Here is a 26424-nt window from a genome sequence, read left to right as displayed (position 1 = left end):
GGTAAACTGGTTACTATTATTTGGTCTTTTGTAGATGATTTTTGTGTGTCAGTTATGAAATTAAACAAAACAGGTGGTTTTCATGACGACTGTTCCAGACTATTTTGTCAAAAAAGCTTATTTTTTATTTTTTTGGACCTACATATTCATATATAGCACTGCAATTCAAAGGTAGTTACGGTAGCCTGGAGGTGCAAACCAGTGCAAAACTTGAAACAAATTAACAAAGCTCGAAACAAATTTACAAAATGCAAAACACTTTTACAAATACCAAAACAAATTAACAAAAGTTAAAACAAATTTACAATTTCCAAAACAAATTTACAAAATGGGAAACATTTTTACAAATACCAAAGTAAATTAATAAAAGTTAAAACAAATTTACAAAATGAGAAACATTTTTACAAATACCAAAGTAAATTAATAAAAGTTAAAACTTTATGAGAAATGTTAATAAATGAAGGAAATGAGAAGTTTACTTTTTCAGATGACGGTGGAAAGGGGAGGTGTGACCGTGTGAGACCTGCACTCACTTTACCATTGATGTCTTATCGTCACTATCTGTTCATAAAGTTACTGATAAATTTGATGAACATATGAATTAGATCTGGAGTTATAAAACTACTTTTAACACATTGTTATTGTTCCAGCAGGTTGTAAATTAGTTTTAGGATTTGTATATGTGTTTAGGATTTTTGTAAGTTTGTTTTGGAAAATTTAAATTTGTTTTTAATTTTTTAAAATTTTACAAAAATATTTGTAAAAGTGTTTCGTATTTTGTGAATTTGTTTTAACTTTTGTTTATTTTTTTGATATTTGTAAATTTGTTTGTTTTGTAACACTGGTTTGCACTAAAATACCTTTGTTTTACATTTTATAAAAATGTTCTGAGATGTTAGATGGTCCTGTAGTCTCTGCTGTCACACATGATGAGGGAACACATCAGTGGTGAGAATGGGGATGCAGTTCCAACAATGACCACATAGTGACGCTGTTGTCCTGTGTCAGACCTCGGATGAAAACAAGTGAAAACAAGCACACAAGTGTCACACACTCTTCACGTGTTGCATTATTCTCACACGTAAATTAAGTACTGCATTTTATTAAAACAAAATCAGTTATATTTTGGAGCCTCACTGATGGAAAATGTCATGTTGAAAAGCTTTTGTGTGAAACAGGATTGTTCTTGTTCACATATGAGACACAATTAGGTCAATAATCCAGAACCAATTCTGACTCTATACTTGTGAGACATTGTTTTGTGCGCTGGATTATTGAACCAATTCTGACTCTATGTACATGCTCTTTAACAGCTCACTTAAAGATTTGCATTTTCCCATGTGAGCTGTATTTCAATTACCTATCACATGCTGAAGACTAAGCAGGTTTACAAGATTTTAGCTTGTCTTATTTTCCATATTTCAGGAGCAAGTCTTTGCTCTGGTAAATAGAACATTTTGGTGTCTTTTTGGATGGCTTACTAAACTATGACCTTTTTTGTCACATTTCAGACTACATACTAACCTATGACTTTTTTGTCAGATTTGGACGACATACTAACCTATGACTTTTTTGTCAGATTTCGGACGACATACTAACCTATGACTTTTTATGAACATTTTGGACAACATACTAACCTATGACATTTTTGTCACATTTTGGATGACATACTAAACTATTACATTTTGGTGTAATTTTGGACGACATACTAAACTATGACTTTTTGGTGCAATTTTGGACGACATACTAACAGATTTCAGACGACATACTAATCCTATGACTTTTTGTCAGATTTCGATGACATGCTAACCTGTGACTTTTTTGTCAGATTTCAGACGACATACTAACCTATGACTTTTTTGTCAGATTTCAGACGACATACTAACCTATGACTTTTTGGCACATTTTGGACAAAATACTAACCTATGACTTTTTCGTCAGATTTTGGACGACATACTAACCTGTGATTTATCACATTTTGGACGACATACTAACCTATGACTTTTATGTTAAATAGGTAAGGGGTTGCTGGGGTTGGTCACGTCTAGGTTCAGCAACATTATGTGCCCAAAGAATGAGGTCAGCTGAATACCTGAATATAATGAATGACCAGATTATTTTATCAATGCATTTTTTTCTTCCCTGCTGACATGGGCATATTCCAAGATGACAATGCCAGTATTCATCAGGCTCAAATTTTGAAAGAGTGGTTCAGGGAGCATGAGACATCATTTTCACACATGGATTGGCCACCACAGAGTCCAGACCTTAACCTCATTGAGAATCTTTGGGGTATCTTATGTATGTTTTTTCATAAATAACCCTAACTTTTGAGGAGCATTAAAAATATGTCTTTTCACGTTCAAAGATGCAGGATGAACTGTTACAGGACAAATGATCAAATTACCAATCTACTCTGGGACACACACACACAACAATGTAAAATGCATTTAATATTTATCAATTTATTGCATCAAGGTATTTGATAAAATACAGAGTAGCCTTAAAATATTGGCATCATTTATTTGATAATACAGTGTTTTGAGTATCACTTTGGGCCAATATTCACAAGCCAATGTGCTGATATGAACTCATCTGCTGCTCCAAGAAAAGCACAAAATACAGTGAGAGTGACTACCAGATGACCCACCACCAAAAATCTATTTAGTATAAAACCTTTGAGAGATAAAAGTACACCAACCAAGAAGTGAACCTTTTCTAATCCAGTGTGTGTAGTCTGTGTTGGCACCGTGTATTTCTGGTTGAGGTACAAACATAATAGTGAAAGTACAACAGTGCAGATTTATACTGATAGCAGTGAATTTGAATCACTGTTAGTAACTGCCTTTAACTTTCAAAAAGACCTATATTTGTGTGCAAAATAAGCATAAAATGGCCAGTGTTTTATCTCCCAAACCAGTCAAGTAACAGCAAATGAACCTCCAAGCACAGATAAAATTTAATTCCACAGGCTTTACTGAGGAGCAATTTTTTACAACATACCCACAAAGTAGGAAAGTTTTTGTAGAAAAACACTGCTCACATTCACAATTATTTGGCTGAATATACGGTAAATGCATTATATGTGCAATAACAATAAGGCTAAAAGAAGATTGTCAAGGAAAATAAAAGGCTAAATTCCCTAAGGAAAAAGACGTCCTACTTGATAGCTTGCATGGTTAATGGTTTTCTGAATCTGCATCAGTCAACTGTGGTCATCGTGACATTTCCCTCTTGATTCTCTTCTGCTCACTCTGCAGTACTCTCAGGTGTTTCAGCTGGCACCTCCACATCCTCATCACTGTCCAGGCCAGTGCGGTTTATGATGCGTCGCATGTTGAAAGGCACATCTGCACGTCTTTAAAAACAAAACAAAGAAAGGGTTAAACACAGTCCGAGTCCAGTGCTTAACACTGCTGCACTAAACAGAAAAGACGAGACATTAGTGAAGAAGACGTTCTGTCATTCTTCAATTTCGATCTGATCAACTTCCGACGTGGATGAGTGGCTCATGGGAACATTACAATTAACTTCTTAACTGCACTTGCCATGACAACAGTGACACATCACAGACAAAACAGCTTCTGGTGATTGGAACATGCTATAATGATGTACTCTGTTGTAGTAGAAGAGATTCCATATATCATGTAAACCTGTTTTACTGCTGTAACTAAAGAAATACTATATCTTATTTTATAATAGTTTTTGTAAATGTCTGTCCTGGAGTACATCTGTGTTATGGTATATACACATTTGTATGCGTTTTTCTCAATGGGGAAATAGTGAAGGACGCTACCTGAGCTTGCTCTTCAAAGTGCTGACTTCACGATTCATAACGTCGGCTGATTCAGCAGCATCATCCAGCTCCCGCTGCAGTTTCCTACGGTTGGCATTGGCTCGTGTCAGCTCCTCCTCCGTTTCCTCCAGCTGACGTTTCAGCTGACGCATTCGGCTGTTTGTCTTCTCCACCTGCAGAGAGTGGACAATAATGAAAGGAGATCAATAAGAATGCCGGGATCTAACTGCCCCATAAGAGCTTTCTTGTTATTTTAGCAATCTGAATAAAAAAAAGATGATTTATGATGAGGCTTACCTGGTCTTTGTATTGATCCGTGTTGCGCCTCTCATCATCCACCTGGAGTAGAGACTCTTTCAGCTTCTTCTCCGTCCGCCTGGCCAGTCTGGAGGCCTGCTGACGCTCCCTGAAGTGGGGAGGGGGGGAGAATAATCACATTTTCTATGAGAATCTACACAAAAAGTAATTCAACTGTCCTTTGGACTGGCACTCACTTGGACTCCATGTCGAGCTGTTCCTCCAGCTGAGCGATCTTGGCCTCCAGGGTGGTAATGGAGGACTTGTACTTGGACTTGATGGTTCCCTCGAGCTCCTGCAGCTTCAGTTTCAGCTCCTTATTCTGGCGATCCAGCTGGGAGCGAGCCCCCTCCACCCGCTGAGAGTTGCTGCGTTCTCCAGCAAGTTCAGAGGTCAACTGCTCCGTCTAATGTCACAGACGTACAGGAGAGAGAGATGCTGCTGAAGTCTAACTTTAAACAGTGAGATACTGAAAACAAAAAAAAGTTGTTGTTTATACATCTACATATCTTAGATACTCTGTGTCCTTACCTGCAGTGTGGTTCTCTTGAGACGATCATTCACCATCTCAGAGTTGAGCTGCTCTTCCTCTAGCTCCTCTTCCAGCTGAGCGATGCGAGCCTCCAGCCTCCTCTTCTCATCGGCCAGCAGAGAACTGGCGACGAGAAGTGAGGGTTAAACATTTCCTTTACTGGTATTAACACCATTTCCTTTTTTTTTAATTACAAAGCCAATGTGTGAGGTTATGGTCTGGTTCTTACTTTTTGGAATTGCTGCTGTTAACCTCATCCTGGAGCTCGTCTCTCTCGGTCTGGGCTCGTCTCTTGAGCATCTCTGCATTGGCCAGATCCTGGACAGAGCAGAAGTAAAAGTAAGTCATGGAATAATTAATCCTCTTTCACCCGCAGCATCACAAGCAACATTTAAGAACAGCGTGGCAGACTATAGAAGAGTAGAAGAGACTATAGAAGAGATTTAAGAAGAGAAGAGGTTCTTAGTTTCAGGTGATCATAATACTCATCGTTATGTTTTTCCATTATTATTATTATTGTTATTATTATTATTATTATTATTAATAATAATAATAATAATGATAATAATAACAATAACAACGTCAAGCATTATTTATTTAAATCGCTCTGAATCCTACACACTGCAGGTAAGAGCTCCACAGTTTCAGATAACTATTTATTTATGGTTTTTATTAGATAATATTATGATAATTTCATCTTAATTATGTCAAACAACAAGACAGAAATTACAAATAAAACCAAAACTTACTTTAAGAAGAAAATGCATGTTCAATTACATTTAATTCAGTTTACAAGAAAGAAATCTTTAGAACAAAAGAGCAATACAATTGTTATTTATGACATTGCTAATCTTTCTTGTGGATCGTTGGAGTGAAAAACTTCTTCACTTTGTTCTGATTGGGAATATAATCACTGAGTCAAATCATAGGTTAACCATAGTCAGTGTATTTTAAGATTGATGAGATTGTCTACATCAGCAGAAAGAAATATTTAAATGGTCTAACTTTTACAGTGGGTTGCAATGCAATATTTAGGGGTTGACATGCATTATGCACATGATGCTCACTGTATATCATTGCTGGGGTTTTGTTAATGTAATCCAATAATAACAATAATAATAATAATAATAACAATAATAATAATAATCTTTATATAAATCCTTGTTACCCCATGAGGTTTAGGACTTTTTAGTCGTCGTCCCCCCACACTGTAACTTTCATACCTCCTGGACGCGCAGGACGTCAGCCTCCATGGACTTGAGCTTCATCTCAGTCTCTTTGGCAGCAGTTACAGCTTCATCTCTGGACAAACGCAGCTCCTCCAACTCTCTCATCTGCTCTTTCATCAGCGCCTGCAGAGTGGACATGAACACAGCAGAACTGACGTTAGATACACATCACACTTTTCAGTCATGGTCTCAGGTTGTCTATGGCTCTTACAAAAGGAAACTTGTGTATAATGTAGCAAATTCTTTACAGCCATATAAGCAAAACCTGATATCAAATTATGTTTTTTAGTAAATTAATTCCAACTATTGTTATTTAAAACATACATATTTTCTGCAAATTAGTATGGGGACCAAAAATATAGGTCCCATGAATCACCTGTGGGTCCCAACCCTGCATTTTGGAATCACTGAATTAAACTGCACTACACCAGACTATTAAATAGTGGTAAAGTATTTGGTCATATACAGCAGAACCAACTCATTCTGTGTTTTTGTCACTTATCACTGAGGGTATTGGCTAACAGTTGTTTTGACAAATGTGAGAAAACAAGTGTGTTTGTCCAGGGTTATAACTCATGTGTTTTGTCAGTTGGTTTGTTTGTGTATTTGTTGGCAATATTACAAAAGTAATATTGAAACTTGGTGTGTCATTCATGCCAATTCCTCAGCCAAACTATGGATATGGATGATCCAGCAACACCAATATCTCTTTAAATAGTACGTGCGTGTGTTTGCATCCATGTTTATTTCACCTGGAGTTTCTTCAGCTGTTTGAGAGCCTCATCACGGCCCTTGTTGGCATCATCGATCTGAACTTCGAGGTCTGCCAGGTCCAGCTCCAGTTTCTTCTTGGCTGACAGAGACTGAACACGCTGCCTGCGCTCATCTTCCAGCTCAACTTCCATCTCACGCGCCTGAGGGAGAGTCAAAAAATAAATAAATCACTATTTAGTATTTTCTTGGAAAAATTATAATTGTACATGCCAGAAAATTGTACCTGTTTAACCAGCTGTTTCCTCTTCTCCTCTCCCTGTTCATCTCTGGCCTGCAGGTCTCGGTCAAACTGGGCCTTCATAGCCTGCATGTTGACCTCCAGACGCAGTTTGGCATCTTCTGTGGTCTGCAGCTCATCCTCCAGCTCCTCCAGCTGAACCCTCATCTCCTCCAGCTGCTGATCCATGGCACGCTTTGACCTCTCGAGCTCATGAACCTGTGGACAAGGAGGTTTTACTGTACATACTCCGACAACAAAGAGGTCCAGTGCTGCCAGTGACTGAACCTATTTTTACTATAGTATTGTTGACATTAGCAAAACATATACAGAGACTTCATCTTCTTACACTCTTGCCAACGTCATCCTTGGAGGAAACCAGATCTTCCATCTCAGCTTTGAGCATCTTGTTTGCGCGGTCCAACTCAGCCTTCGCGTCCGTCATGGTCTCCAGCTCGCGCGCCAGCATCAGTGCTCGCGTTTCCTTCTCTCTGGCCTCAGCCTCGGCCCGGTCGCGCTCCTCAGCATACTGAGTGGAAATGGTTTTCTCTTCTGCCAGCATCTGAAGAAAGAGGGTGGACACATCAGGAAGGGCAGTTAAGAATCGGACATTGAAAAAAAAAAGAGATACACATTTTGAGCTTCATGATGAACCATTTTTATTTTGATAATCTTCGTGCATAATGTGCCCACTTCAAACTCATTCCCACTGAGTGCCCAAGTAACGTGGAAAGGGTACCAAGTGGGCATGGGATTGAAATGCAAAATAGGCAGATTATTATTAAGGCTAGACACTGTAGAACAACACCCAGTATGTTTTAATTATATTAAAACATAGTGGGTGTAATTATAACCTCAATGGTTGCTTACTAGGTGAAAGAAATTGTAAATAAAAATAAACAACATATAGATTTATCAACCTCTTAATGCATCATGCTACTTGTACTAGAAACAAAATACAGTGTTGACGTGATACCTGGTCAAACTTCTTCTGCTTCCTCTCCAAGTTGGAGACGATCTGCCTCAGGTGATCTTGGTCCACCAGCAGATCATCCAGCTCCTGCTGTAAACGGGTTTTCGTTTTGTCCAGTTTGTCGTAAGCTGCTGTTTTTTCCTCCAGCTGTAGCATCAAACTGTCCACTTCCCGCTGGACACGCTTGCGTCCCTCCTCTGCCCCCTCCAGGGACAAGGCCTCCTGTTCCAGCTTCTTCTTCATCTCTCCCAGCTGTAGACATAAAGAAAGGCAGACTCGGAATAAATGTTTGGAAGTGTCCTTGGGAGAAGTCCTATTGATATCCAAAAACAAGGAGTTTAAGGATGAGACTGTAAACCAACCTGGGACTGCAGAGTGGAAACCTGCTTCTCCACGTTCCTCTTTGCCTCTTCCTCCTCCTCAAGCATATCCCTCAGGCTGTTCTGCTCATTCTCCAGCTGCCGAAGCTGAGTGGAGATGGAGAGCTTCTGACGGGTCTCCTCTGTGAGCAACTCCTAAACTCAGAGAGGGGAAAAGAACAAAGGTCATAATTAAAAGAGTATTGATACATATTTAGACCAACGGTTACTGCTCCATTTGATTTGAGACAAACAAGTATCAATCACAACAATAACAACGCATGAAGATGTTTGTACCTGTGTATCCTGGAGCTGAGACTCAAAAGAAGAAAGGTCTTTGCTGGATTTGATGTTCTTGCCCTCTGCTTCACTCAGGAGGCTGTTGACATTGTCAAGCTCAGACTAGACGCCAGGCAGAAAGAAGCATAGATCATAGACAGATTAATCAACCACTCCATTTATCACTCAGCTCTCATTTCAAACACTGTACCCTGTGAACCCCCTCTGACTTAAGGAGGTCAGAGGACCATGCATACACAGACACACCTGCATCTTGGTTATCTTGCTGGTCAGCTCCAGTCTCTGCCTCTCACTTTCTCCAAATTTGACCTGCAGTTCTTGAACCTGTGATTCTGCCTTCTTGCGGCGGTGTTCAGAATCTCCTTTGCCTTGTGTTAGAGATTGAAGTTCAATCTGCAGCTCATTCAGCTCACTTTCCAGGGCCTGCTTGGTTTTCTCCACTGACATTTTGCTCTACAAAAGTGGCACGCGTTAAGATAAATCACTGGTGTTGTTGAGATTTTGTTAATCAGTGTTATCATTTGAGAAAGATGCCGATGCTTACCCTTTTGGCCTGTTCGAGCTGTTCATTCAGCTCTTCAAATGTCTGATTGTGTTTTTGTCTCATGTCGGCCATCTGCTGCTCGTGGGTCTTGGCCTCGTCCTCCAGCGTCTTCTTCAGATGGGCAACCTCAGTCTCACGCTTTGACCTATGAGGACAATGCGAGGACACATGAGACTAAATCTGTAGCACGTTGGCATTAGTTTTTTGTGATAATCTGTCCATTGAACACTTTGATCCATAAAAGAATAAGAACAACTATAGGATGGACTGCTAGGAAATTTGACAAACATTTATCGTTTATAAAGTTTATAAACCGCTCACTATATATATATATATATATATATATATATATATATATATGTTCTGTCAATGATCATATCCATATGAAGCTCGATTGTTACCTCAGCTCCTGCTGTGCTGCAGTGGAGTCCAGAGTGTCCTCCAACTCAGTCTTGAGAGCTTCCAGCTCCTCTCCCAGGTCCCTGCGGTGTTTCTCAGCCTTGGAGCGTGCCTGCCTCTCCAGCTCCAAATCCTCCTGTAGCTCTGAGATCTGGGCCTCCAGCTCCCTGATCTTCTTCTGGGCCATGTTCTTGGCTGCAGCCTCTTCCTCTATCCTGTAGGAGAAGAGGAAGGTGACTGAATATTACACTACATGAATGGTCTTGAAAGGGAGAATATTTTTTAAACAACATTTTACGAAGCTCAAGTCCTGACATGTTATTGTTCAGAACCCTGACCTGGCCAGTGCAGCGAGGAGCTCCTCCTCCTTTTTGGCCAGTTGAGCACGGAGTTCATCGATCTGGGCCTGCAGGTCTGAAATCTGGTCGTTGAGCTCGGTGGAATCGCCCTCCATTTTACGACGGTTCTTCTCCAACTCTTGGCGAATTTTCTCCTCTTTCCTGAGGCGATCTGTATTTCAGAGTTTTAATTTGTAATTACTTGCTTGAGTGATGAGTAATGCACAAGAATGGCACACACACACACAAAATAAAAAAAAATAGATAAAACAGATACTTGCCTTCCAAATCTGTAATCATGGCTTCATGTTTATTTTTGAGTTTCTGCAAACTTTTAGACTTCTCTTCCTCCTCAGCCAAGTTGGTGGTGAACTCAGAGATCCTCTCCTCTAACTGTTTCTTCTCCTGAGGTTTTAATAAAAATAAGGAAAACTGTTTTCCAGGGAGCAAATATTTTGTTTATGCTGAACATATTTCAAAGTAACAAAAATATTCTTTCGATTCTGAATTGACCAGTGCTGCTGACCACTGGATTAGACATCAACATGTTTTACGAGACCTTGCTGAGCTTCATGTTCTGGTCGTCCAGCACCATGACGTCCTCCTCGATCTTCTTGAGCTTGGCATCCATGGTGACTTTCTCCAGCTGAAGCTTCTGTCTGGCTGCCTCCTCTTCGTCCAGCTGTTGCTCAAGATCCTGGATGACCGACACAAACAATGTACAATGAATGCATTTAAAGAAAAAGATAATAATCTTATTCATACATTCTTTTCACTTTTTTTTTAATCACATCTTCACGAGTTTACGGACCGTGATGTTCTGTTGCATCTTTTTTCTCTCGGTTTGCATCTGGGTCACTCTCTCCTCCTCCTCCTCCAGACGAGATTCCAGGTCGTGCAGGATCTCCTCCAGCTCCTGCTTCCTGTTAGCCAGACGGGCTCTCATCTCCTCAGCCTCGGCACACAGCTCTGTCTCTGCCTGGAGCTGCTCTTGAAGAGCCAACTTCTCAGAATTCAGCTAACAGAGAGGAGTCAAGGTCAGAATCAGACTGGATAAATCAACATTTGTCATATATGTTATAATATTTTAATATAGGTATTTTCTACCTGTTGCTGCTTGGTTTCAAATTCTTTGAGCTGTTCCTCAGCCTGCAGGTGTTTTTCCTTCACCCTAAAAAGCTCCTCTTCCTTGGCCAGCATCTCCTCCTCTTGCCGGGACACTTGCAGCAAAGGCTTCACCTAAGGAAGATGAAAAAAAGACAAGAAAAACATTACTGAAGCACATGGGAACATGTGGACTTTTTTCTCTATTCTGGAGAAAATAGAAAAATACTCCATGTAAAATACTCGATGAAAATCAGATGTGTAAAAAAAAAAGTGTTAATTTTACTTAACAGACCTAATTTTAGAGACAGTGAAAAAAGTGAAAACTGCATTTTTACAATTAAAGCACATTTAACCATCTACATTAATCTGACCTTGGTGAAAAGTCTCCACCATTGCCAGTTCCTGAGTTTAAGGTAGGCTGCACAGTTTCTCTGGATTACTCTCATGGCCGTCAGTTGCTGTTGTCTCTTGGCAAAGGCTCTGGAGTGAAAAACGAAATACAAAACATACTTCGGTCAAGATTTGGACGTCTATAATAGCCGAGTGCAAACTGCGGTACACGAAAAGTGTTTCCAATATGTGCAGACATTGACTGCTGAAAAGTGTTATGATAGAAATGACTTGACTTCATACTTGCGAGCCAAATGTCCTCTGCACCAGGCCTGAAAGTTGATCATCACATCAGTGACCTTAATGTCTCTCTCCTCCTCCAGGTGAGCCAGGACTCCAGCTCTGAAGAACACTTTACTCTGACCGATGCGGTACAGATTGGGGTCCAGCTCCAAAGCTTTGATCTGACATGGAGAAGACAGAAATTACAGAGACAATTCCTGACACATGAACCAAGGTAAACAAGAAGATTTTCCCCAGACGTGTTGATAGTTCTTTTCATTACCATGAGCACACAGGCTTGCTTTCCGTCCATGAAGCCTTTTGGAATAGCATTTGGAGTAAGAATTTCATATCTGAGAAAAAGACCAGCAAAATTAAAATACTGAACTTTGATCTCAAGTGTTTTTTCTCTATGCTAATCAGTCAAATTTTAATATGCATCACATTTAAATTCGAACTGAAAAAAGAGTGGTATGAAAAGAAAGAAAATGATTTGAGGAAATTGTGTTTGGTTCATTATTAAAAAGAAACTCTGAAAACATAAGGCACCACATATTTGCATATAACACCCTTTTGTCACCTCTGTCTGAACTCCTGGAAGACAATGCGGTTAGGGAATCCTTGTCTGCAGATACGAATCCCCTCCAGGACTCCATTACACCTGAGTTGGTCAAGAACCAGGTGAGGCTCCAGTTTTCCTGCCTGAAAAAGAAACGATTAAGACGTGTTCATACTCTCCCTTCTTAATGATTTACGATGTCACTTATTACAGTGGTTCCCTAACAGAACTTGGGGCGGTTGTGGATTTATTCATTGATGCATGCGGCACAAAGGAGTGGCAAGCATGTCTTCTTTTTTGTCATGTTTATTTTTAATTTTGCCTCTAAATAAAATTAAACAGTCAAGCACAAATAACAGTTTGTAAAAATAGGCTCTAATATTCATTAAATTAGTCCTTCCTGAGTCCCTGTATCACGGCATACATAGTGTCATTAGACGTAATATGTAAAGTCAGACATGGTGAATACATTCTTTCGTCTTTGTGAACAGAAACATGTTATTTGGATCTTGTGTCCTTTATCTGAAAACTGGCTGCATCATTTGTTGGCAGCTCTTTGTGTGTGCTGCTTACACACAGATCTGCACGAGTGCATCGTGTGTCGTATGTAAAGCTTAACACGTTACATATCAGACATGTCTGAGAGCATTATTATATGGGTGTTTAACCCTTCTTCCACATGCATAAACACACAGAGGGCTCTGCAGACCTCCGTACCTTTTTCTCGTGGTTGGGGATGATGCAGCGAACAAAGTTAGGGTTGGTGTTTCTCAATGTGGCCATGAGGTTACTCAGCTGCTCCTTGTACAGTTGGCCCACAGTGCGGAACATGCCCTTACGGGTTCTGAACGCACCGTGCATCGAGTCCGACATTCCTGCCACTTTATCCAGGCCCACAATACGGTCAACTGTGAGGAAACAGAGGAGGTACAAAACAATTATGTCATTGTGTTTACTGACAATACAAACTTGTTACTACTGTGTAGTGTCACATATAAAAAAGATGCTGAGTGTTGAGTCTATAATTTTGTTTACTTTACTAGCTGTGTAACAACTGTCAGCAAACACTGCATGCAACTAGACATGCATGCAGTGTTTTAGTCATGGCATAAAGAGACACTGTAAAATGAATGTCACCATTTTCTTTCATTTTTTTTGTTGTTTGATGCAGTTTGACAATCTGGAAAACTTACCGTCTCTCCACAGATCACAGGTAAATTTGTCTGTAGATTGGTTAAGCAAAGTGGCAACACACTCATTCAGAGGATCCATGTTTTTCATCAGCCATGCATCTGCTTTGTAGTCCACCTACACCAGAGGAGAGTCACAATTATAATAAATGATATGTTTAGAAGAGCATGTCATAACCATCAGGATCAAAGTTCAGAACAAAATTTTTTGTTATTGTGTACATTTCCTAGAGAAAATACACTATAATTTATTTATAAATAATCACTATTATTTTATATTATTCAGTGTGTGTGTTAGAGAGATGTCAAATGTCAAAAAATTATTGAAAAGAAATAAATAAATATTAATTGACCTTTCCAGCATAGTGCATAATGCAGAAATCAACATCATCCTTGAGTTTCTTGGGTTTCTGGAACTTGGGGTGCGTTCCCTGCTCCTGAACCACTTTCTCTACAAAGGACTTGTCTGTGGCTTTGGGGAACCAGCACTCTTCATCCAGCAGAGCCAGGATGCCTGGTGGACCAGCCTTTGATCAAATCAGGGGAGACAAGATACATGTGAAAATTTACAGTTCCAGAATCCTGACTGGGTTTATAATCCCATATAATCTCCTTAATCTGGACAGGACAGATAAATAAAGATATGTGACATTTAGGCAAGGCTTGAGGAAGAACAATAACTTCTAAAACATCTTACTGGTTTCTCAATGAGGTCGATGCAGGGCTGCAGGTCCAGGCCAAAGTCGATGAAGCTCCACTCGATGCCCTCCCTCTGGTACTCTTCCTGCTCCAGAATGAACATGGTGTGGTTGAAGAGCTGCTGCAGCTTCTCGTTGGTGTAGTTGATGCACAGCTGCTCAAACGAGTTCAACTGTGGAAGACAGAAAACAATAAAGCAAAGGGCGTTGGATCAACAGTCAGAAAAATCTCAGTATGCCAGCGTAATAATGGAAATACCTTCTATAAAATGAGTATAATTGCAGTTATGTTGACCCCACTTGTATACAACATTAAAATAAGTAAAGTAAGTTTCCTTCATTATGATTTATAAGGCAACGAAAGACCAGCAGCTCCCTTGTCCCTGCGAGCTAAAATCCCTAATTTCCTTGAGTAGTGGAAAGCAATTCTGCCCGGTTCTAGGTGCAGGTGCACGGACACACACGTGTCTGTGTCCCTTTAAATATCACACAGACTGTTATTGATGAACAATTTTCCTCAATAAGGCAAAAGTTTGAGAAGCGTTTTGAGCCTCAGAGTCTAAACATATTTACTGACACAAAGAGAGAGCGTCAAAGCCAAAACAGCCCAAACTCTCTCTCTCTGTGATCTAAGAAATGCACAACTGTCAGTGTCAAACTGTCAACTCCATACCTCAAAGATTTCAAATCCAGCAATGTCTAGGATGCCAATAAAAGAGGCTCCCTGTCTCTTGGTCTTGTCCAGAGCTTTATTGATTCTCATCACCAGCCAGCGGAACATCCTCTCATAAGAGGCTTTAGCCAGAGCTTCAACAGCAAACTCAGCCTGCTCCTGAGTCTGGGCCTTCTGGACATAGTCCCTGCCAACCTAAAAAAAAAATAACCAAAGTTATTACAGGGTAATCTGTATACATTTTAATTTATTTCAGATAAAGAAACTGAAACCAAACACATTATCTTGTTTAGACAATCTCTAAATGAACCTGCACATATTGATTGCTATGCAAACCTTGATTCTGGGGGACAGGATCGCTCGAGTGAAGTCAGTCACATTGATGCCCAGCAGGTGGCACACTTTCTGGGCAGCTGGGAAACATTAGGGTCATAATGGAGGATGTAAAGACGATTGAAAGATGAATTGGAAAGACTTGATTTAAAGAGAATGTGTAGAGGGGAAATGATAAAGATGATAATGGTGGTGGTGTGTTTGTGTAAATGTGATTACCTGTGTCATCAGGCATGGAGGCCTGGTCAGAGTGACGCTCCTTCTTGAAGCTCATGTTCCCCAACTGCAGCACAGCCGACACCACCTTCAACAGACCTGACCAACAAACACAAGAGATCAGTGTCTGCTAAAGAGGAGAGAATACACACACTCATCATGCAAGAGCAACATATACAAAATATATTATTTGACTGAACAGCTGAAAAATGCAATTCTGTGTTCAGATGAACGTACCAAAAAAACAAGCAAGTGCAAATTTAAAATGGTGTGGCTTGTCCCTCACCAAGACAACACAGACATACAGAGTAGGGCATGTGGGAATATCACATTTACCCTGGATAAAAATTGCATTATAGCCTTGAGAATACTGGACACGTGTGTAACAACTTCTAAAAGGCTAACTAGTTTATTTCTTCTTAATTGATTGCCTAACAGTTTTTTTTAATTCATTTCTATTCTTTCTGTACTGCCAACTGGAAAACAACTTGAACTGTCGTACTGTGTAGTGATCTGCAGCTGTTGTAGCACTTTTGTCCTGAGGGGACAAAATTTACTTGATTTGACGCGTGTCTGAATGCATGTGAGTGCAAACACGTTTGCACAACCCTAAAGTGATAGCAGTCACGTCTAAAACTAGGAACTTTTAAATTATATTGAAATTAAATTGCTTTTCACAGCCCTATAACCAAGTACAGAAAATAAGAAGGTAGCTACCAGTAATTTCCTCCTCTGGGATGCTCATGATACGAAAGGCCTCCATGGTCTCAGTGAACATGTCCTTGTCCTGCTGTCCAGGAATCGTTACATTTCCGTTTGACAGGAAACGGTACTTGCTATAATCCTCCAGACACAACTCAGCTAGACAGTGAAAAATAGTCAAAAGTATTAACTTTTTTAAAACTGACCATTTTTTATACATACATATACATATATATACACACATATATATATATACACACATATACATATACACATATACATATATATATATATATATACACATATACATATATACACATATACATACATATATACACATATACATACATATATACACATATACATATATATATACATACATATATATATACATATATATATACATATATACATATACATATATACACATACATATACACATACACATACACACATACATACATACATACATATATATATGGGACTTTTCAGTTCTATAAGGATTCAATGACTGAACAGAGGAAAGGGAAGCTCAGCCAGATTGGCCCATATCAGTTATTTCACATGCTTGTACACAAGTTTCTCAAGAAATTATGTTTCATAAGACACCCTCAGCCGTCCATGCAACCTATTACAGGCAACTTTTTACTTCAGTGCTCTTTTAAAAACATCCAGTTCAGTGCATTTATATTATATGGTAATATCAATGTTTCAGTGCTTACTGCGCATTTTGTCCCCTGCTCCTGTGAGCATGTAGTAGAAGACGTGGAAACCTCTCTCCTCTTTCGCTTGTCTGATGGCTCGAGACTTCTCCAGCAGATCTGACAGCATTTTCATTAAAGACGCACAACGCAAACACAACTGCAACAACAGGTTTACACAGTCATCTGTGCAACAAAATATGTTGTAAATAGGTAATGCTAAATTTCACAGCAAACTTTAACAAAGCATTAACTTTAACTGTTAGGGTCTTAAAGTTGCACATACACCAACCTGCTTTGTGTCTATTTCACCATGTCTGTTCATGTGATGTAAACATATACTTAAGGTCAAGTGTGTAACATTTACAGTTAATTTTAATGTACTGTATATATACCCCAATACGAAAGACAAAAATATGTTTTTATTATTATTTTTTTAAAAGGATACACGTTTCAATGTTGGCTCCAACAATGTATCCATTGACATCAAAGTTGATCCTGATGAATTTTCCCTGAAAAAGAAAACTCTCAGTGAGTTCTCAAAGAATAGAAAAGTATCTGCTACACTTGAACTGTGGTTGATTTATAATTGAGGTCTGTATCAGTGCATTTCTGATTTTCTCAATTTTGAGTCTTACAAATCTTGATGAGTTGTCATTCTTGACAGTCTTAGCGTTGCCAAAGGCCTCCAGGATGGGGTTTGCCTGCAGCAGCTGTTTCTCCAGTTCCCCCTGATGGAAGAGTGAGTATCATAGCAAAACTATAAACTCTGATAATCGTTCATCTCAACACTGTGCTGGACAATGGACAAGCAAGCACAGCTTTCAAATCATGCATTTCCTTTCACCGATGCAAACCTTTCATTGGCCAATGTAACCTCCTTGAGCTTATTGAAAACAATTCAGGCTGTGGATTCAAAAGAATTACCTCAGGGGACGTGATCATTTCCCAATCAGCCACACACAGACACAAATAGAATACTGCACATTCCACCACACATTCCTGCAAGCACAACAAGCCTACTCAGGCACAAAAACCCTGCAGACCATCCCTGTCCATGCATGCACAAACAAGAGGACACATGTAGCACACAGGAAGGTTAGTCAGGACCCCTAAAAGGAAATGCAGGAGTGCACTGTAACACTCGTTACTTGTAAGGTTGTGCATGCCTTTTTTAAAGCAGTGTTGGCTGAAAGACGCCCACTCACTCAGCATCATGTCTTTCTTTCCTCAATCTGGTCAAGCCTGATTTAGTAATTGTTATGCACGAGTATACAACAAGGTGTACTTTAAGCCAGGAAACGCTCAGATAAAGTTCCTGCTTTGTTGTGTGGAGTAGTTATAGCAGTTTTTGTAGAAGATCTATTTGACTAAACAAAACTTAAAAATTAATCTTCTCATGGTTGTAATTTTCTTAAACTACATCCACACCACTACATTTTCATTTGAAAATGTGTGTTTTCAGATAAAAAATGTTTTGTGTCCAAACAAGCGGTTTGATCTCATAATCTGCATCCATACTAAACACACCTGAAACCTACAGTATATCACATGATAATTCAGGTAAAATAAGCATGTGCATGTCTGTGTAAACAGGACAGTTTCTCCCCTGCAGTTGTTTGCTTGGTTTACAGGACGTTCTACCAACAAGAAACAACGGTGAAAAGGAAAAACAGGGAATTTTCTGTTGTGAGGCCATGAGATAACAAAATTTAAATCAGGAAGTGAATGCAGGGAAACCATTTCCACCATGCCACCATTTCCAAAGATCTGTGTGACCATACAGGCAAAAATGTTTCCCCTGCTGTTTTTAAATGAAAATGGGGACAACGTTTTTCCAGTCACAGACACATAACTGTAGCAAAAGTGATGTGCCTACCCGTGTGTTGTATTTCCATGTTTGTGTAGATTAAACACATTTTGTTCAAAACATTCAAATTGACCCAGACTGGATGTTCCCAGGATCACATGGCAGAGTAGTGGCCAACACCAAGTTTGCATGTTTTCCACTGTGTGCGCATTGGTTCTCTCCAGGTACTCTGGCTTCTTCCCACAGTTACACGCAGAGGTCAATTGAACACTTGACAAATTGTGAGAGTGAATAGTTGTTGGTCTCTGTATGTTGGCCCTGCGATGGTCTAATGACCTGTCCAGGGTGTACTCCGCCTTTAACCCCGTTATTGGGTACAGCACCAGATAATTGGTGGACAAAGAGTGAGTGAGTGGATATTTCCAGTCTTTACACAAAGCAAAGCTAACTTGATGCTGGTAGTAGCATCATGCACAGTGCAAACATGAAGGTGGTATTAATGTTCTTGTCCAGCTCCCTGTGAATAAGCGCATTTTCCATGCCGAAATGTTCTTTTCAGGACACAATATTTTGATGATATGATGCATTTCCTTCGATACCCAGACAAAGACAAAACATTGTTAGTAGAGTCAAGACACCAGGCTTATGGGGGTCAGAGAGATGAACTCACGTGAGACAACACTGCACTGCCCTGGAGAGGAGGTGAAAAACAACAAGATCAACATGTTTGATACCAAACTAAAAATGACAAATTAAATTTTATAGTTGAAATGTTTTTTGTAGAAACAACAATTCAAGAACTACAGGAATCCTTCAGAGTGCCAATCTCTGCCAAGGCCACTCAGTGTCCTTACAGTATCCATGCACTCAGAAAAGTGAACTGAAACCAGATCACCACCAAAATCTATCCTTCGGTTTATCTTTTGTATTCAAAATTTGTCTAACATTTTTAAGCTGCACAAAAAAAGACAAACAAGGCTGGTAAAAACACAACCTCCTCAGTGGAGGTTATAAAAGTGCACACACACGTGCACACAAGCACACATCTTCGCTCTGCTTCACTTGAAGTCACTGGTGAAGAAGGGGAGGCAGGCATGTAAAGGCCTGAAACAGGAATGTTCAGTAGTCGCCACAAAGCTCTGATCAGAGATGCACCGTCATGTACAAAAACAAAAACATCAAGGGGAGAAAAAATCCATGGTAGTTTTCATCATAGTCTAAAACATCTGTGGACAACGCAGGACGTTACTCACCTGATCTTTCTTGGATTTGGCAGATGAGGCAATATGGGCAAGATACTGAATTACTTTCTTTGTGTTTTCTGTTTTCCCTGCTCCAGACTCCCCACTATAGAAAGACAAACATTGACATAATACAGCCTCAAATGAAGTTAAGATTGTTTGAACAATAACATTTGATTTATGCTTAGGTCAGTTGATTTATAGTGCAAGAATCTACATGAATGAGGGTAAAAATTACAAATCACAGGGCCTTTTATAAACCACCATGTAACTGAACAGAAAACACTTACGTGCAAAGGATTGACTGGTCCTCGCGATCTATTGGACATTAAAATAGAAAAAAAATGTAAAACTTCTGATCAGAAACAAAGCTAAAAGTAATAAAGAAAAAAGCAAGTGAAAACTGTAATTAGTAGGTGAACAAGTTTATGTGACAGAAAGTTGTAGGAAATGTGTGTGTGTGCGCGCGTGACAATCTAGAGCAGAGATTCACAAACTACAGATTTTAAAACGTCACAGGTTTGAGGCCAATACAAATTCAGCAAAACTTCAGGGCCCAAGCACAGATCACTGGACAAACAAAACAGACAAACAACAAATTAAAATATATCAATCACTGATGAAAAATAAACACGGTATCAGCTAAAAATATGACGCAATATGTTGCATTTACAAATTAAAAAAAAATACATTAGCAAAAAATGTGATGAAGGGAGAATTTTTTTACAACCCACACTTTGGGAAGCACTGAACCAGAGATTCAGTATCTATGAAGCAAAGGGCTGAATTTGTTTTCTTGTAAACGTAAAAGATATTTTATAAAGAGACGCATTTACCCTGCATCATGCTTCTGTATGCAGTGTCTGTGATGGCATAGATGTGAGGGGGCATCTCGTGTCTCTTCTTGCCCTTGTACATGTTCACGATGTCCTCGGTGTAGATGGGCAGGTACTTGTATGGGTTCACCACAACACAGAAGAGACCAGAGTACGTCTGGGTGAGACAAGAAAAGAAGACGGATACTGTCAGAGATGAGTTAACTTTTTTTTGTCTGCATATACAAATAATCACAGTGTCGCTACTTAAGAATTAATAACTCATCTGCTCAATGTGGAACAACAGTGGCCTTCACATAACAGAAAAATGTGTGTACAAGATGGCAGCCTCCACAAAGCAAGGACTTTTTCTGACGTATAAAAAGCAAATCCTAAGAGGCTTCTAAGTCCAAAGTATTTTTATTTTAAAGTAATTATACACATATTTAAAAACAGTGATGGGGAGTGCATTCAATTTGCACCCAGCTTATGTGAGTTCTCTACTGGTGTGTAATAAAGATGAGTTAAATGCAGAGGTCAGAGGTCACCATTACTGATTGGCGTGTGCACAAAAACAACCAACTCTAATTCTAAATGTTACATACGAAAACTTTTAACACGTGCATCCCCACAAACTCACATAGATGAGTCCTGAGTAGTATCTCTCCTTGAGGTTGTGCAGCACAGACGCCTCGTTCAAGCAAGTGAGCTCCGCCATGTCCTCCACCTTGTTGAACTTGGGTGGGTTCATCTTCTGGATGTCATCTTTGTTTACTTTCACCTGAGATTTGTGGAGAGAACACATGATAATCTGGAACATGTCTTTGATTGATGAAACGCTGTCACTTTGAAAAGGAAAAACGTTGACATTTTATTTCAATAAATTCTTCTTTCTCACCTTCTTGCCAGAGTCGGCGAGCTCCACCACACACTCATCTCCTTGCTCCTCTTTGACGGAGCCAGCCTCGAAGCCCAGCTTCTCAGAGGGAATCCACACCAGCTTCTTGGTGGCCCAGTCAGCCTGAACAAGAGGGTTGTTGCCCCCACTGCGGTCCCCATACAGGTATTTATCTGCATCCGTCATGGTTGCTATAGGAAAGTTTAAACAAAAATTAAATCAGAGTAATCTTAACTATCAAAATCTTACAATATGGTGGATATTACTGATTTACAGACTCAATAAAGTCACTTTATAATGATCTTCCACCATTTTACCAACAAATAAATGTAGAACAGAAATAATACATTTATTCTTTACAAATGCAAAGGTTCTATGTATTGGTCTATAAAAATTTATTACAGTTCTCCCATCCTGATCAACCGATGACGATTATTAAAATGAATAGATTTTCTCACAAAAAAATTGAGAAATAAAGACTAAAATCATAATAAAGCTCCACTTCCCAGTTATTCTCAACTTTAAGATATACTTTGTATTCATTTGTTGACAATTAGCAAATCACAAAGGCTGCAATTTAATTGTTCTGTATTTGAAATACATTTGTTCTATGCCAAATTAAAAAGCCTGAAGCTAATATTCATGCGACTGTGATCTGAATAAATGTTGATGTGCATAACTCACAGATGGAACAACAGCTCCATGTTTAGTTTGATAATTCCTCATTATTCAAGTTCCAAGGACTGAGGCGATATGAAGCCTGTTGTTCACATGTGAAGGACGTCATACGTTAGCTGAGGTGTGTGTCGACACAAACCTGACAACAACTCTTGATGGCAGTTAGATTTACTGTAGCCTCAGAGTTAACAAAAAGTAGAGCACAGGTTTGGGCACATTACCTCCGTAACAGCTACCATTTCATGCTGTTCCACTGTATCATTATGAGTATCAGGAAAAAAATTCTTGCTGTGACCTATAAACCCAGCTATGTAATAAAGCTCTTCAAACTTGCTGCAGCATTCACACACTGCCTGTTACTGTATGTTACCCAAGGACTGCAGGAAAATTGCCTGTAAATTCAAATGTGTCTAATTTCAGTCCTTGTTTTTACCGTAATGACCCATGGCTCACCTTTCACCTGAGCTCTACAGTGCGACTTCATCTCTCCTTATACCTGTCCGCCCTTTATTCCTTGTGCAGCCCACATTCATTCCTCACCAACTCATTACACAGAATTCCACAGATTCCTGACTTCCAGTGCTCATTATCCAAAATCCTCCTTTAATGTCTGCAATTTCCTCCAAAGTTAATAAATGGCCAACTATCAGATATTCTACGGTAGGACAAATAGCCTGACGCTGTGCATTTAAACATTTCAAAAAGGCCTGTAGTTGTTTAAAAGGTGGGCAAAAGTGATAAAGGTTGGTGCAAGGATTCTTAAGAGTCCTCGTGGAAGGGGAGGGAAGGCAGGGAAGAATGTCAGGGGCAAGTCTGGGCAGAGAGGGAAATGTCATTATTCCCCAACCACACCCTGAAGAACGACTGTGCCACAGCATAAAATTAAATTTACCCTCAAATGGATTAAAAAATCCACCACTTACATTCTGCTTCCACCAACAGCAAATGAGACCAATTATTTCCAATTAATTATTTGAACTAGACCAATATAAAAAAAAATGCTCTTGCTTGTGAAAATTATTACGATTTACTTGAAACATTCAGCAATTTTGAAAAAAGCAGAGCTTTCTCATGACTGCCAAGAAACTAAGATGGGCAGAGTTAAGTGATGAGCAGCACAAACAAACATGTGTGTTCCCATTTCGCAAAATAAGTCCAAGATGTGCACAAATAGTACAAGTAGTAGTAGTAGTAGTAGTAATTGTACAAAAGAAATCATATAGACATTAAAGGTCATAAAATACCAGAGGATGATATTTACAAGTAATATACTTTTCCATAGGATGGATATCTCTTCATCTATCAAACCCTTTATTAGATTTATCACCATCAAATCTCAACAACAACAACAAATGGGAAGAGAGAAGCACCATCAATGAACAAGCTGGCCCTACATGGCTGCATATGACTGTACAAATACATGGACTGAAATGAATGCATTCAAAATGCAGAAATTTTGCATATGTGCATGGAAAACACCAGCAGAGCATGTGTGTATGTGTAAAAGACAAAGACAAAGTGAGTATATGTTGCGTTTAGAGACTGAGGGATAAAGGCATTAGTACACAGGGTGTCATCTGTGTCTCCACTAAGTTGATTATGTGCTCAGACTCTTGAAGATCAGCGGGGGACAAACACATCGACATTTTTACTGGTTTCATCGCACAATAAAATCCTGCAAAGTAAGAAAGAAAACTCCATAAATCCAAGAAAATTTGGGAGTGTTACATATTCTCTTCTCTTTTTAATAATAGACCAATACGCACTGAACACACACCTACAAAAGAGGTTGTGTGAGATTCACATGCATCCATGGGCCAACTTCCTCAGGAAGTTAGTCAAACTCTGCGGTTTGAAATGACAAAATGTACTTCAGTCTTTATGTCCACAGCAAACAACAGTAGATTGATTAAGTGGAATCACCTACATCTACTGTTTCAAACCTCTGCTGAGGACCGAATAAAGACGTGCATCTTTAGTGTCTCACTGAATGAAGACTAAGAGACGGAGCCATCCCAGATCTCCTTTACCTCTTTCACCTCACAGCAGCTACATGTACTCATCACTGAAGATTCAATCCTATGGTCTGGGCTTTTATTTAAAGTCAGTCTTTATGCTGCATGTTTTCAACAACAGCAGCAGCAGCTCCTCATTCTCCTGCTCTGTATTTACCTTGGCTGCCAGTCAATCCCTGCATTATCCAGGCTTCAGTGTCCCCCTGCCATCTGCAGCCTGGCTCTTACAGGGAGCTGAGGTGAAGGATCATTAAAATCACAGAAGAATCGAAACATGATTGTATCTAAATCGAAAAGAGACTGCTATTATTTGAAAAGCCTCAAAGCAGTATTGTGATGAGATTCTGTAAATCTTTTTAGTTTTATTCTTCATGAAAATGACCAAGAATCATAATCCATCCATCGCCTGCTGCTTTATCCTGCACATGAGGGTCATGGGGCGCTGGCGCCAATGGAGGGGTAAACCATGGACAGGTCGCCAGTCCAACAACCACTCACTCACACCTACAGTCAACTCAACCTTCTTGCTGTGAGGCACTGTCTTAAATCATAATATCCTGCCAAAATTATGTATTGACTGATAAAAGACATGGACATTGTTGTGCTACTGATCCAGATTATCCAGACTCTGCAGTGAATGAGAACATGTTTGATTTCCTCAGTTTTTTAGGGTGGGGCACAACCTCCTGCAATCTGGACATAGATGCAGGATTATTACAGCTTCTTCTCCAGGGCGGTGGCACAACTAAACACTACAGGTCCAACAATTAATTGATTCATCTATTACTAACTTAAAAACAACAACTACTGAGTTTAGGACTTTTTTTTCCTTCTTCTAATGGATTAAAATCACTCTCTGATTTGTTCTAGTTTCTTTGCTTCTCTACAACAATAAAACGGAAAAACTTTGGTTTATGGACAGACCAAAACTTTTGAGGAAGTCATCAATTTTACGTTTAGCAAACACCAACTGACATTATCCAACATTTTCTGCATTTCATGGACCAAACGACAAATTAGGCAGGTAAACAATTGGACAGTTGGAGCCCTACTCATGTTTTTTAACTTTGAATTATGTTGATTCTTTTCATATTTAACTACTACCAAGATGTTTCCATATGGGATTTGTTTTTCCTACATTTCCAGGTGCAGCCGTTCGGACTACAAGACGAAGACTTTGCTCTTTATACGCAAAGTTTTTCCACATAAATCAAGTTATGAAGAAGAATGGTGTCACACTTGAAACCGGAAGATGCACACTGACCACACAACCTCAACTAAACCATGGGGGCTAAATCCTCTTCAGTGAATGCACAGCAATTGCATGTCCTGAGGGTACACAGATACACACAGACACACATACAGACACACACAGCAGCAGCAGGGTGTGAGCCATTTGTGTAAAAAAAAAAAAGAAAAAAGAAGAAGCTTGTCTTATCCAACCATCTGACAAACAACACAAGAGTCTACATGAAGAAGCCAAACAAGCTAAACACAACAGCCCTAAGCTGAAGTTTAAATAGTGGGAGTCTAAGATGAAAAAGTGAATTTTCCCCCCCACAGGACGGGCCAGTTTTTCCTGTTACGCTGCAGCTGTTGTCCCAGTGAGACCATGCTATTATGCTGTAAATAAAGTACACATGCAGCCTTTACTTAGAATGTAAGAATAAAGTCCATACAGACTAATTTCGCCACCTTTATCTCTGTAAAAAAGCCCAGAATCATATACATCTAGTGAAATTAGAAATGGTTGTTGTTTATGATGCAAAACAAACAATATATTATATATGTAAAATAAAATTGCGTCAGTAATCAGAGACAATCTTGAGATAATTGGGCATGCGCAGGTTTAAAGGGCTTCTCCATCTGACCAGGTGCGTCACATTTGTCATCTTGACCAAACACAAACTGATTTCAATCGTATTTGTTGTTGTTGTTGTTGTTGTTGTTGTTGTTTTAAATAAACCACAAAACCTTAACTAGTCATTGTCAAGTGATTACCTCCAGAGATACCACGACTACGCAGGCAGTTGTGTACCTGTGGACAAGTACCGAGTGTCTCACCTGTTGTCGTGGCTGCTGTGGCTGAACTCCGTCGACTTCCTGGGTGAGAGTGAGTTTGTGTTCAGGGGAAAAGCCCGTGGTCTTCAGCCGAGTGTCTCTGCTCTGTCATGCGGTCCAGCTGCTTCTCAGTCGTGGCTCTGCCAGGATGGACAGTCGGCATCTTTGATCCGCCCTATTTTTATTTTTCGCAGGTAAGCCGGAAGTTCCGCCTCCTAGTCACCGCCCACCCACCCCCGCTCTGCAGCGCGTGCTGCATTCAAGTGCTCCATGTAAAAAAAATAATACCTTAAGAGTTGTTTTTCAGCCATAACTTTAACATTAACAGTTATCTATTTTAATATTACAAATATTCAG

The 26424-nt window shown here is 39.5% G+C and overlaps 1 protein-coding gene across 1 annotated transcript; it reads right to left on the bottom strand.

The window, feature by feature from the left end:
- Nucleotides 1-2445: 2445 nt before the first annotated feature.
- LOC122770781 (myosin-9-like) lies at nucleotides 2446-26242 on the bottom strand. The gene is made up of 43 exons (XM_044027898.1): nucleotides 26071-26242; nucleotides 21314-21504; nucleotides 21056-21196; nucleotides 20437-20593; nucleotides 19891-19918; nucleotides 19613-19706; nucleotides 19030-19050; nucleotides 17188-17280; nucleotides 16998-17061; nucleotides 16571-16669; nucleotides 15864-16007; nucleotides 15150-15245; nucleotides 14934-15010; nucleotides 14598-14792; nucleotides 13924-14097; nucleotides 13580-13753; nucleotides 13230-13344; nucleotides 12754-12944; nucleotides 12058-12179; nucleotides 11761-11830; nucleotides 11499-11659; nucleotides 11237-11345; nucleotides 10866-10997; nucleotides 10570-10776; nucleotides 10318-10455; nucleotides 10040-10163; nucleotides 9759-9930; nucleotides 9423-9635; nucleotides 9022-9166; nucleotides 8724-8930; nucleotides 8475-8579; nucleotides 8181-8333; nucleotides 7822-8070; nucleotides 7195-7407; nucleotides 6852-7064; nucleotides 6607-6768; nucleotides 5849-5977; nucleotides 4855-4943; nucleotides 4625-4748; nucleotides 4291-4499; nucleotides 4094-4202; nucleotides 3797-3969; nucleotides 2446-3358 (listed from the first exon to the last, which is right to left on the bottom strand). Exons 2-43 carry the CDS (start codon nucleotides 21497-21499, stop codon nucleotides 3250-3252), a joined length of 5886 nt encoding a protein of 1961 aa, XP_043883833.1. The 5' UTR covers nucleotides 21500-21504; nucleotides 26071-26242; the 3' UTR covers nucleotides 2446-3249.
- Nucleotides 26243-26424: the final 182 nt, after the last annotated feature.

This window comes from Solea senegalensis, linkage group LG6 (genome assembly GCF_019176455.1).
Source record: "Solea senegalensis isolate Sse05_10M linkage group LG6, IFAPA_SoseM_1, whole genome shotgun sequence".
NCBI classification, from domain to species: Eukaryota; Metazoa; Chordata; class Actinopteri; order Pleuronectiformes; family Soleidae; genus Solea; species Solea senegalensis.
Note: the sequence above shows the minus strand (reverse complement) of the source record. Positions and strands in the feature narration are given on the sequence as shown.